The sequence below is a fragment of the Cygnus atratus genome, chromosome 3, assembly GCF_013377495.2.
Source record: "Cygnus atratus isolate AKBS03 ecotype Queensland, Australia chromosome 3, CAtr_DNAZoo_HiC_assembly, whole genome shotgun sequence".
Classification (NCBI taxonomy): Eukaryota; Metazoa; Chordata; class Aves; order Anseriformes; family Anatidae; genus Cygnus; species Cygnus atratus.
The window spans coordinates 1,956,327-1,969,776 of record NC_066364.1 but is presented as its reverse complement, the minus strand read 5'-3'; the positions used below and the strand labels follow the sequence as shown (position 1 = coordinate 1,969,776).

General features: G+C 49.9%; 1 protein-coding gene across 1 annotated transcript in view; it reads right to left on the bottom strand.

Moving 5' to 3' along the window:
- The window catches only part of FZD3 (frizzled class receptor 3), a 56,310-nt gene extending 44,153 nt beyond the window's left edge, over nucleotides 1–12,157 (bottom strand). Inside the window, exons 1-2 of the mRNA XM_035563633.2 lie at nucleotides 12,074–12,157; nucleotides 6,567–7,078 (exon numbers count right to left, since the gene is read on the bottom strand). Coding sequence (XP_035419526.1) covers nucleotides 6,567–6,755 — 189 coding nt within the window. The 5' untranslated portion in view covers nucleotides 6,756–7,078; nucleotides 12,074–12,157. The remainder of the gene's footprint in view (nucleotides 1–6,566; nucleotides 7,079–12,073) is intronic.
- Between the last annotated feature and the right edge of the window lie 1,293 nt (nucleotides 12,158–13,450).

Below are 13,450 nucleotides of genomic sequence, written 5' to 3'. Positions count from 1 at the left end.
CAGTGGTCTGTGGGGACAGGACAAGGGGCAACGGCCACAAAATGGAGCCCAGGCAGTTCCGCACCACCATGCGAAAGAACTTCTTCCCGGTGAGGGTGACGGAGCACTGGGACAGGCTGCCCAGGGAGGTTGTGGGGTCTCCTTCTCTGGAGACATTCAAGGCCCGTCTGGACGCCTGCCTGGGCAGCCTGCTCTAGGGAACTGCTTTGGCAGGGGGGTTGGACCCGATGGTCTCTGGAGGCCCCTTCCAACCCCTACAACTCTGTGCTTCTGTGAGTCCAAACCCTGGTATCTAAACTCTGTAGTAATATTCCTGATGGAAAAGCTATTTGAGAAACACTGCCAGAAGCCACTTGAAACTTGACATACCAGCAAAAGCACCTACCCCAGGTGCTAAGAGCAGGGTAGCGGGGTGAGAACAAAGATAGCCACGTCTTCTGTCGATGCCGTGTCTGGGTATGCTTTTTCACTTCGAAGGGAAAAAAATAAACTAGTTTTAAGACTCCAAAGATCACCACAGAGAGAAGAAGAAGAAAATATACTGCCACAAAAAACTGTGTTTTATATATATATATATATATATATATATATATCAGAAAAATATCTTTTAAAATGATATATATATCATAAAAATGTTTATGATATATATGCACACACATCACATAAAAAATAAATCAGAAATGCAGCCAGCAAGGGCATGCAAATGTTGTAGCAGGTACTCTGTTCTGCAGCAGGTCAAGAACATCACCTGCAAGAATTCGTACAGCAAGAAACCACTGCGCCTGGAAAAGGGGATGAACAATGAGGTGTCTTCACTTCTGTAGTCGTACGTTCCGTGATAAACCCATCAACTATTCACTGACTTTGCTTCTAAATATTCAAAGCTCAACAACCACTCTGCTGAACCCTGCTGCAGTGATAGAGAAGGAGCGGATCAATGTTACTGCTCTGCCTTTCTGACCGCCCCCCTCACACCGCAGAAAAACCAGGTGTGGGTAACGTTACTTTGCCATCCCCCCCTTGCATCTCCCACCTGCGCACCAGCCAACCCTAAAACGGCGCACCCCAAAGTTATCCCACTGCTGCTCCGCTTTGATATGCAAAAGGGGAATGGAAGTTGAGCCAGCAGCAAGCAGCAGCACGTTATCTCCTCTGTCCACATGGTGAATGTATCGTCGCTTTTCTGGAGCGTTTCACCTCCGGTTTGATCCCAAAGGGAAAGCTTCTGCATGCACCCAGAGGGACCCATTCAGGCCTCATCTCTGTCTGCTTCCTGTCCTCTGATCCCTCGTCTTATTTATGAGGTCCCACAAATGTCATGGTGGGGAGAAGGAAGTGCTGGTGGTGTACTGAACTGCAAAGAGGCTGGCAATCATCACGTTAAACCACTTTTCTTCATCAGGAACAAATGCTTTGATAACATGCTCTCAATCTCCAAGCTACCAACACTTACATGCTCTCTGATAAAAAAATATATATATGTTTGATTACAAAACTTGTCTTACAGAAGCCAAAATCACTGCAAATCCCTCAAGGCCAAATGAACGTTACGTGGAAAAGGGAGGGAAGAGAGTTCTCCATGTTACAGCAATAATAATCCAAAGGGTGAGTAAGCAAGATGGGATTCCTGAGGGGAACGGGGCTAATTGAACTTCCCTGCTGCCACGGCCTTGTCCAGCACGCGATCTGCGTAACACAACGGAAGCAGCTGACAAAACAATAAAAAATGAGCACCAGAAGTAAAACAGTAAAGACCAGCACCCTAAATACTAAATTAATTGTCATGAATTTTGTTTTAAATTACCGACTAGTACTGAACTCTAAGATCAGACCGTCGCCCTGAACCTGAAGTCCCACAGCACAGCAGACAGACCCCGTTAGATGGTCCCCATAAGAAAACCACCCCCTTACAGATCACGGATCATTTGGAGAACGCCCTGAGGCAGCGTGAAGCACGGGGAACCCCGCAGCAGCCAAGCTGTGCAGAACTGCAGGGCAGGACAGCTCCCAGCGCTGTGAAGCCTCTGCGAGCACCATCTCACGGCCCTGGCCCCTGTAGCGACCGGGGCGCTGGTCTGCCTCATCCAGCAGCTCCTTTAGAAACAAGGAGCGGGCGTGGAGCAGCTCCCATCTGGCCTGGAGCGGAGGCCAGCAAATGTTATCGGAGGATGGAGGGCGGCTGGTCCCCTTCTGAGACAGCGGGGTGCTGCGGGCCTCTGGGCGCAGAAAGCCCTCGCTCCAGGCTCGCCGGGCTTTGGGGGTGTAGCACAGCAGCAAGGTTAAGGCACGGACTTTCTGAGGAGTAAGGGAAGGCACAGCAGCTGGTCGTGGTATGAACCAGCACGTAGTAAGAGGGAGTAACGGGTAACGCACTGTTTTCCTGGGATTAATCGGGATATCTTGTACCAATATTGCTGGAACGCAACAAAACACCGATGGCATGACTCAATTTTCTTGTAATTATTGAGGAATTGGATTAGCATAAAAACTTCAAAAGGCAACTTGCTGATTTGGGGAGTTTTTGAGAAGTATTGGTAAGTTTAGGTTGGAAACGAGGAGACATTTCTGCTCAGAAAGAGCAGTCAGGCACTGGGACGGGTTGCCCAGGGAGGTGGTGGCGTCACCGTCCCTGGGGATGTTTAAGGAGAGGTTGGACGTGGTGCCTGGGGACGTGGTTTAGTGGGTAACATTGGTGGTAGGGGGATGGTTGGACCAGATGATCCTGGAAGCCTTTTCCAACCTTAATGGTTCCGTGATTCTATGATTCTATTCTATATTCTATGATTCTAAGTAAGGTTTCAACAGTTCCTCCAATGAGGCAGTCAATGGCAGGGGAAGAAAAGTACAATGAATGTACCAATGGCAAGACAGCGGCCGTAGGAATTCTCTTTTCTACTTCACATTCACTCTTTCTTGTAGTGGAAGCCCTTACAAATTCAGCTGATAAAAAGCAACTGACGGAACACTAGAAACTAACACCCTAAATACTAAAACAAAATTTAAGAGAATTATTTTAAAGCACCCATTAGCACTGAAAGCTAAAATTAGACTATTTTCTTCTAATTTATCTGCTGATTTGGTAGTCACCAAAACAGCAAGAATGGCATCACAGGGTACTCTCACAGCCAGAAGAAAGAAATCCAGAGTATGAGTTGAACTCCTCTGACGGTTTTTATTGGAAATTGCTGTGGAAAAGTGCTCCTGAAAAGCCGAGAAGCGCAACTCCCCTCATAAATACACAAGATGAATCACACGGGTCCTGCTGCCTTGTTCTTTTATGCTCCCAGCAGTTAGAGGAGGCTCGGAAGTGAGAGCTGTTTGCCAGCCAGCATCACAACGCCAGCTCGAATAGACTCGGTTCAGCTCCGAGTGCTCCGACCATATGACTGGAACATTAAGTAACATCTAAGAAGCCAAAAACTAAAAATCAGCTTCCTTCCTGCTAAATACAGACTTAAGGGGCAGCCTAGGCTAACAGAAGTCAAAGCGTACTTACGCAAAGCCGGAGCTTTCCATCCTTCTTCCTGAGCACGCCCTGCAAATCGCCCAGTGGCGGTGTGGGCGTCTGTGTGTCTGCCACCCGAGGACAGCCGTGCTTCCTCGCCCAGCCCTCCTGTTTCCTATGGGGCATTCAGACGTAGCCCTAGCCCACCCCAGGCACAAAAAGACAACCCACACGCGAATCATATGGGCAAAGGGAGAGCTATACACATCCCCAACGCACTCACGCCAAGTTTAAGCGTGGCTTTGGCACTGAGCTGCTGCCCCAGCTGCAGCCACGGCGTTTCACGCAGCTCATTCACCCTGTGAAGACGAGCAGAGCAGTAACATTTGCGTCTCCACTAATTCCCTCGCCCTACAGAAAGCTATTTTATGAAGATAAGAACAATTGCAGCAGTTCTTCTTGCTCGGCCTGCGGGTCTGTACAGCCTGCTGCTCCGCTTCCAACAACGGCCATAAAGAGGCTATTAGGGAAAGTGAACGGGATATTTTGACAGTTCTCTGAAATCAGTCGTTTAACGTGCAACAAACGCCAGAAAAAAAGGCAACACAATGTTGGCCATCACCAGCAAGTTATTTGCAGCAATGAGCATGACATTATTCCTGGGGAAATCCCTCGCGTGCCCACATGTGGAGCAGTGTGCCACTCCCATCCCTGTGCCTCAGCAAGGACCGAGCTGGAAAAGGGCAACTAAAGTGAGCCTGGAACGAAGCAGCTGAGCTGCAAGAAGAACGCCCAAACAGCTGGAAGACTTCAAGTTGGAGAGGAAAAGCGCCCCGGGGGTAAAACTGAGGTTTCCAAAAATCACACGTGCAGCAGGGGGGTTAACTGCAGAATACTGGAACAAGAGGGTACTGAATGAAACGAGCAGGAAACTGGTTTACAACAAGTTAGAGAATAACCACTTCTTGGTTTCCACTAAAGGGAAAGTCAGTATTACACGTGGTTTTCTACCTAGCCACCACCATTGGCATTCCCTGCCATATTCTGGTCCAGTCCCCACAACCTTTTACATCCACAATATTCTTCAAGAGTTTCACAGCTCTTCTGCAACCACCTGAAGGACCTTTGGTTTGACTTAGCTTCCAGCAGCTTCGTCTGATGGAGCCTGGCTCCCGCGCTGGAGGAGACAGAGCTCTGTAAACCCCCACAAAGCTCTGCGTGCCACTAACGGTGGTGGCAGCTGTTTTCTTCCGCTTTAAAATCAGGCTAAAGCATCTCACCACAGTCCAACATTGCTCATAGGGGACACGTTCCCTAAGTCACCATTCTCCTCTTCTCTGGACCTCTTTCAGTCCAAACGCCGTCGTTGAGATAGCCCAGAACTTCCAGCGCTCCAGCTACTTGGGAACCATGGGACTGCAGAACTCCACAACTACAGCCGGCCTTTATTCTTTCCCTTAATTATTCCCAGTGTCTGATTTGCCTCTTTGCTTTCGTACTGCTTTGTCAAGCTTCCAGGTGAGATTTTAACAGAACAAACCATCACAAGTCCAAGAAAATAAGCTAACCACCACTGATGTGATGAGCATTATTCCCCCCAACACATAAAATATTTATTATCTAGACTGTCCTCCACAATTTTATGGCTTAGTGCAGCTCATAAATATAACCAAGATCTCTATAATACTTCGCTCTGGTTTGGCTTTAGCTTTAAGTTATTCACAACAGTATCAAGAGGTTCTCATCACACTGCTAAGCACCTGCTCCTACCACCCTCACCAACAGAAACTCACCATCACTGCACCTCTGCGAGCAAATCCCAGACCTCTTCAACCCACTGGGTTTCCACCGATTCCTTCAATATCCTAAGTTCCACTTCTAAAGGAAGCAATAAATACTTCATCGCACAATTTGTTGTTCACATTTTTATCATATTAAGCTTGCTTCGGCTCCATTTTCCTCCTCACAGGTAGGATTTTCAGAGGTCCTCGCTCAGAATTTACCAGCATCGTTTCTAAAAATCATCTTTGCTCCTGTTGCTACGTATCTGGTACAACTGGAATCCCTGGCCACATCCGAATGAATAGCTGAAATGCAAGTCCATAGTTCTTTCAAACAAAGCATATGGAAGATTCTCTATTTTCTTCTTGCAGTAAAAAGCTTGTTAAGTCTGGTTCACAATCCTTCCATGGAAAGATTATATAAAGCCAAGGCTTTACGTTATTTAACAGCAGCAATTAAATTAAGTTTCGGTATTGTCAGGAAAAGCATTCAAAGATGAAAACACGACTACTCTTTCTTCTCTCTGTTCAGCACAGCGTATCTAGCGGCAAGGACTCCTCAGCACTTCAAAAATACAAACAAGCTTGTTTTGCACAGATCTCTCATGGAAATATTGGAACAGGCTGGAAGTGAGACGCGCCCAATATTCTGTATTTCTCCCCCAGTTTTAGGCATACCACAGAACACCCAGCAAGGAAACCCCTTTGGCAGGGCACGCAACAGGACAGAGAACGGACTGCAGTGAACATAGGTCTTCTATAAACCAGACTGTAGAGGAAAAGACCAAGTATGTGGCTGAAGCCCCATCAGGAGAGTTCTCCACAGAAAGGTTAGACAAGCACCAGCAGAAATGATTTTTAGATTAGCAATTCCTATTATTTTTGTGGTATCTCCTATTCTCATTTTCTCCGCACCAAATTTTAAAGGAGTACGAAAAAGCCAAACGCTACAAAACCACCAAAGAACACAGCCTTCAGAACTGGAAGCCTTCTCTTCATTGTTCAGTATGCTTTTCCTGGCATTCAGTTCAGTGCCAGACCATTCCAAATATACATTCTCGATCTGTCTAAATATTTCAAGTAACAGACGAACACACAAACACATCCAGAGCGTTTCATTCAGTTATACCCAAAAAGGCTCATTTTGTAGTCATAGAATATTTTCGTATGTATTACAATACATCTTTTCCAAGTGGTGTTTGTTGTTTTTTTTTATATACTTAAATATACTGATTTTTTCATTTTTATTTCTAATATAGATAACTTATTATCTTCTGTTAAAAACTATTTGGCGATTCAAGGCCCAAACCATATAAAGTGATGAAAAACCGCAGCCCTACCTCCATCGCCAACGCCGCTGTTTGCTGGTCATAATGATTCAGGAGATTAGGCATAAAGGTGGTGTTGTAAGGCAGATCCTGGCACATCCGCAGGATGATGGGCTCGCAGGAAAACAAACTGTGCCCTCTCGAGCGCCCCACCAAGACATCCAAAAGCCAAAGGTAACAGAGCATCCAGCTACCAGCCATCCTTCCACGCTGCGGATGGGGCCAGTTACTGAGCCCAGTCAGAAAGCTTTTTCGACTCTTCTTGTGCCTTCCGATTTCACTCCAACGGCAGCGTTTGCAGTCCTTGTTTAAGGCTCTTCAAAACCGTAACTCTCTTTGTGCACAACATTGTTAGCTCGGTCCCAAAGACGGTGCAACTGAGTGAGGCATCTTGCCTTTCCTTTTCACAGCCTTATACACCACGTATTACGTCAAGGAATTAAGACGTTTAACCACATTCCCACACGATTGACCCCATCCTGACAGAACAGCAGCCAGGTTACATTCTTCTTTCGTCAGGTCCCCTAAGACAAAAAGAAAACACAACAAACAGCACACGTTAGAAGTCCTGTCATTGATTAAAATATTTCAGCTGTAAACAGCCTGTCAGGCAAATCGCTTCAAATTCTCACACAGAAGACTAGAAGGTCCCTTGGCAATTTTTAATCCCGGTTTTAGAGTTTTTCTGGTGGGAAAAAAAAAGCAGCGTGCTGTAAAACTCTACCTGAAAAGGGGGGAAAAAAACGTGTTTACAACGAGGAAAATATTTTTTAGGAAAACCCCACGCTTTACATTGCACCGTGTGAGCAGTGCAAGTCGTTGGCCACGCTGAAACCAAGCTGTTTATGACTCAGCCCCTCCGCCGGTGCATTCCCAGCGATAGCATCTTTCGGTGCACGGCCACAGAACTTCTGCTGAATAATTACCAAACAAAAACAAAACAGTCGCCACCACCAACCCGCAAGTCCCAGCTTGCAGGACTCCAGGGAGCTGCTCTGCCCGACCAGCTGCGCTCGTGGTTCGGCTAGCTGTGGCCAAATACGCAGTTTTAGTCCGTACGGAAGCAACTCGTTGGGTCGTCTCTCACCCGTTTCACTTGCACCTTTCACTTCACACCTTGCACTCCTGAAACCATCCCAGCAGCTCCGGATAAGCCAGGGGACAGCCTGCTCTGGGCTTTCTACACACACCAAAAGATGGAAAATACACGGGTGCTACCTCTCGTGGTCCTGCTGGCTCCTTCCCTTTTCCATTCCATTTTGCCTACAGAGAGGATCTAAACAGCGCTCGTTGCCCAGCCTGGCTCCGCGTTTTCTTGGTGCTAAGGTGCTGGAGAAGAACAGGACCTCAGCACACTGCACCCAGCTGCGGAACAGAGACTCTGCAACTTGGATGCTAAAGCGTAGAAAAAGCTGACAGAGCCTTAAGACCACAAGGAAGCCCTTTTGTTATGGCAATTTTGCTTTACAGCAGTGAGTTTGCACGTTTCGGTCTCTGGCCAAGTGCTTTTAAAAACAATTATGGCTTGCAATGAAAGGTAACAGAAAATGAGAAATACTGCTTGAACCAGACAACCCCAAGTACTCCATCAGTATTCCCCAGAGGAGGCGATCACAAATTTGAACAGACTTCCATTAACCTTGAGAGATTAATGGGTTTTCTTCGACATGCAGGAAGGGAACTGAATTCTACGAGTCAGAGAGGGAAAAAGTTTTCCCCTTTCTCCTTAACTACTTCACATCTATCACTAAGTTTGAATTAACTGGAAGTCTTCTGCTGCTATCAGCTGACCACAACAGTTTTATAGGCATATTTTTGTGTACACAGGCCCATCTTATGGTCAGAAAAATTAAACACCGTATACCTCTAAACCCTCATACACCTTGCGGGTTGGACGAGATAATCCTGAGAGGTTCCTTCCAACCTAAACAACTCCACACTTCTCTTTAAGATCATGTGAAGCAATGGTTTTGGCTGTAGCTGCTCTAGACAGGCTGGTAAAAACAAACAGGCAAGCAGGAAAAAGACCAAAATGTTAAGCACAACCACATGAAATTAGGATCTCTGACAACCTGCTTCCACAGGCTGCCTCCTCTCTCATAGCTCCTGATGGGGAATCCATGTCTGAAGCTGCACTGAAGTACATAAAGAACACAAAGAGTAAAGTTGTTCCAAACCTAGGACATCTAAAGTGACAAAAAGAAAAAAAAGGCAGAAAAGGGAACTGTCTAAACTTCAGGTGGAACCAGCCAACAGAGACCAAATCAAAGCCTCTTGCTCATATACTGCAGCAAGCAAGCATGGCTGTGAAGAGCAGTCAACGCGCTGAATTTAAAAGACCAAACTCAGCCAAAATAGTCAAGATGTGCTACATCTAACTGCACCTCATTCTCACCCAATTTCAAAGTCACATGGCCTTGAAAAACTATGTCCTTCTGGCCTAAGGAAGCAATTTCTCAGGCTTATTTTTCAAGAACCTGGTACCTCTTTCAGAGAAAGAGCTAAAAAAGCAACAAAACCCGCATGAGCTGCTCCACCTTCCAGGCAGCATTACCTAATCCTGAAGGTTTCTGCATATTCTCACCTGATGAGAAAATTACAAATTACAGTCAGACAAACCCAAATCCCACCTCGTTTTGTAAAAGCTGCCTAACCCCCCGCGAATCTAGCCCTTTGGTTTTAACAGCGGTTCCCCGAGTTGGGAAAAGAAACCTTTACAGTTTGTTCTCATCTCCAAAGCCCTGCTTCTAATTTCTTTCTTTTTTTTTTTTTTTTTTAAAAGACATCAGCCACCAACTCAGGAAGACTCCATTAAACTACTTCAGAGAAGCGAGCTTGCAGCATGGATTAGCAATCGCCTTTTTAGTGCTGTTCCTATAATTCAGAAGCTGTTCCAGCAGCAACCACTAGCTAACGCTTCCTAAGAGAGGTCCAGAAGCAACCTAAAATGAACTCCAACCAGGTCTCGTGCTCAAGTGTGAAGCACAGACACTGGGCAAATCCGGGTCAGGATCTAGAGCCTTGGGAAAAACTCCAAGAACACACAAATCATCGGATTAATGACATTCCGACTCCAAACAAATCCACCCATCCTTTTCCATCCCCATAACCTCAAACTGAAAAAAAAACAAACCAAAACAAAAAAAAGCATGCATACATTCAGACTTAATAAGACATGAAAAGTTTTAACTGCATGAAAAATTAAAAAAAAATTCATCACATCCATTCAGGATTTTTGCATTTTATGCTTGGGATCCTATTACCATATAGCACCATAAAGAAAATGAAGAGAAAGTTTAGTGGAGCTACAAAGAACGTCAAATTATGCAGCCCAGTCATCCAGTGCCTTTTCATGGGAAAAAAGAAACAAATCTAGGTGAAATTCAGAAAAAAAACGACCGTACCATTGCGAAAGGAGACGGCAGTTTCGCAAACCAGCATATAGATGACCTATTAATCGGTGTAGACAGACGAATGCTGTAATAAGCAACCTTCAGCGTCAAGATAGCTTCTTACCACAGATCCAGTTCTGTGTACTCTTCGTTAAGCCTCTACATATGAAATTTTGTGGTTATTTTTATATGTACATAAAAACAAAACCCAACACTTTTGGTGACACTGGGGATAAAAGAGGAGGAGGGGATGCCTCCCCATCTACCCCAAGGCACCGCAAAAAAACTGCGGGCAAAAGGGGTAGGAAGCAACTAGTTTGTTAGTGTGGTTATGCATTTATACATTATTTATAATCAGACAGGCCCATCCAATGCCTGCTGCAAAGGGTAAATTAAGACATGCAGAGAAGATTATTATAAAGAATGGAAAATCATGAAAGGAAAAGGTTGAACCCCAGGAGTATTTTTTTCATTTTTAAAGACATTTCTAAGTTACTACTACAGTAGGAAGGGAGCAATGAGGAGAAGAAAAAAAAAAAAAACACATTTGTTAGCAGGAGGCTGTGGCTGAATGTATTCAGGGTTACCTCTCCCGGAGGCAATACAACAAACCAGACTCCCCCCGTCCGAGTGGGAGGACGAGGGGAGAATGTCACCTTCGTCGTTCCCCACCCAGCTCCGAGCAGGGAGAAAGAAAAGGAACTCGCGCATCGCACACAAGCGCCGGCAGTGCTTCCCCAACCCCTTCCCACCCACAGCAAGGCACAAAAGGAGAATACATTATTCTCCTCGCTCCATTTTAATTAGTCAGTGGGAAAGAAACTCCAGCGCTGGACTCCCCTTGTGCTACGGGGTAAGGGAGAACCCCAGCGTAACCCCCACGTCCTCTGCTCCGGGGAGAAAGGAGGGCACACGGCAGCGGCCCTGCAACGCTCACACTGCTCCCCGCTGTGCTGCAAGGGCAGAGGGGGAAAAAATGGACAGCAGCTCCTCCACTCGCCCTCCTTCAGGCTGTGGAGTCTCCTTCGGAGATACCCGAAGCCTTCCTGGTGCCATCCTGTGTAACACGCTCGGGGTGACCCTGCTGGCAGGGCTTTGGACCAGACGATCTCCAGAGCTCCCTTCCAACCTCAGCCATTCTGAGGGACCCTGTTGGAGAGTCCGTGTGTCTGGAGGGACAGCTCTAGCATCTCTCTCCATCTGAGCCCGTGGTGAGCTCAGGGAGCGGGAGCGGATCCCCCCTTGCCACGGGCAAGGGATGCCTGAGCCCCCCCCCCCCCCAATTTGCCCCTGGACCCTCAATGTGCTCACACAGGGCTCAGCATCCTCCAGGGGTCCTGCTGCATGGGGAAGGGAAGGGAAGGGAAGGGAAGGGAAGGGAAGGGAAGGGAAGGGAAGGGAAGGGAAGGGAAGGGAAGGGAAGGGAAGGGAAGGGAAGGGAAGGGAAGGGAAGGGCGCACACAGCTCCTGGCCTCCCAGCTTCACCATACAGCAAAGGGACAGGGCTGGCATCCCCCAGAATCCCCACAGGACCACTCAAGACCCCCCCAGGCCCCTCAGGACCCCTCCAGATCCCCCAGAATCCCCCCCAGGCCCCTCCCCAGACTCCTCAGGACCCCCCTCAGGCCCCCCCCCCCAGACCCTCTCCATGACGGGAGCAGGGGGGAGCCAGCCGCGAGAAGAAGAAAGGGGGAGAGGGGAGGGAAGGGGGCACGACCAGCATTCCCCCCCCCCCCCTTCCTTCATCCTCCTCCTCAGGGCGCTGCCAGGCATCGCCCCCCCCGAACCCCCCTCAGCAGGGGGAAAACGGGGAGGGGGCAGCGGGCACCGCGGCGGCAGGAGGGGACGTTTATGAGGGGAAAGGAGGGGATATGAGGGGATATGCGGAGAAATTGAGGGAGTATGAGAGAACACTAAGCACTAAGGGGATCCGAGGGGACATGAAGGGATTTGAGGGGACATAGGGGACATGAGGGACCCCCCCCTTACAGGACGCCCCCCCCTCCAACGCCGTCTCCAGGAGCCAGTGTCCCTGCCCCCGTCTGAGCCGCAAAGGGGCAGAAGGGGCACCCCTGAGGGGACCCGACCCGTGTTGTCCCCCCTCCGTGCCCCCGGTGCCGCCGTTACCTCAGCGCGGCTCCCGCCGCCGCCGCCGCCGCCGCCCCGCTCCTTCCCCCCTCAGGTGGCGGCGCGAGGCACCGGCCGCGCCCCCTCCCCCCGCCCCCGCCGCAGCGCCGGCCCCGCCCCCCCCGGGCGGTGTCACGCCCCGCCGCGCCCCGCCCCGCCTCCCCTCTCCCCGCCGAGGCGAGGGAGCCAATCAGAGAGCGCTGGGCTGGGTTGCTAGGTAGAGGAACGCCGAGCGCTCTGCCTCCCCTCCTCCGCTCGTGATTGGAGGGGAGCGGTTGCCGTGGCGACGGGATGCGGCCGTGGCGGGGGGGGGGGGGGGCAGGTGAGGGGCGGCGCGGCCCGGCCTTGGGGGGGGGGGGGTCCGTGGGGAAACCGGGGGGGGGTCCGGGGGCAGCGTGGCGCTGGGGGGGGCGAGTGAGGGGATCACAGGCCCAGGTGGACACCGAGGGGACACTGAGGGACGTTGGAAAGCTGGGGGGGGGACGAGAATTGAGGGGAGGGGGCGCCCTACAAGGAGCGGGGGGGGGAGAAGATGGCAGCCCCGTGGGGTGGGGGGCGTGAGGGGCTGGGGGGCTGCAGGGCACGGAGGGCTGGGGGCCATGAGGGGCTGGGCACTGCCAGGGCTGGGGAGGGGGCATCAGGTTTGGGATGGGGTCCTGGGGCTTGTTGGGGGGGGCGCTTAGTGTCCCAAGGGAGGGGGCGTTAAGGTGCTGTAGGAGCCCAGTAAGGGGGGGCAGCAGCACTGGTTTGTACTGGTGGGCGGCTGGGGTGCGCTGCTGGCCTGTAAAAGGGTGGGGGGAGCCGTCAGGGTATGGGGATGCTGCAGGATTGGGGGGTTCTGGGGGGCTCCGAGGTGAGAGCATCGTGGATCGTCCAAAAATAACAATAAAAAATGGTTGAGATCGAGGGTAGAAAGGGAAACGCTTCATTTTCTTGAGTCTCCATCTCTGGAGAAACCCAAAACCCGCCGGGATGCCATCCTGAGTGATGTGCTCGGGGTGACCCGGTGATATCCAGAGCTCCCTGCCAACCCCAACCAGGCTGATTCTGCGAAAAGGGACCTGCTGTTGTGTGATTTAGGGGCGAAAAGGTATTGGGAATCAATACCCATCAGTTCCCTGGGTATAACGTCCTAGGGACCGTGCGGTGCCGTGACAGCCCCGGGGAGGACGTCGGCCCTGCAGGACACGAGGAGGCTGCTGTGGAACCGGATTGTGCGTCGGTGCCTCGGGGCTTGGAGCAGATCCCGGAGGACATCCGTAACGTGGACACAGAGGAGAGCAGGCAGGTATCGGAGGGGAGATCGCTGGGTTTACTGATGCTCTGGAGACCAGAGAAGGTCCTTTTGGAGCTGAGTGGGGAAAAGGAAGGGGGGTT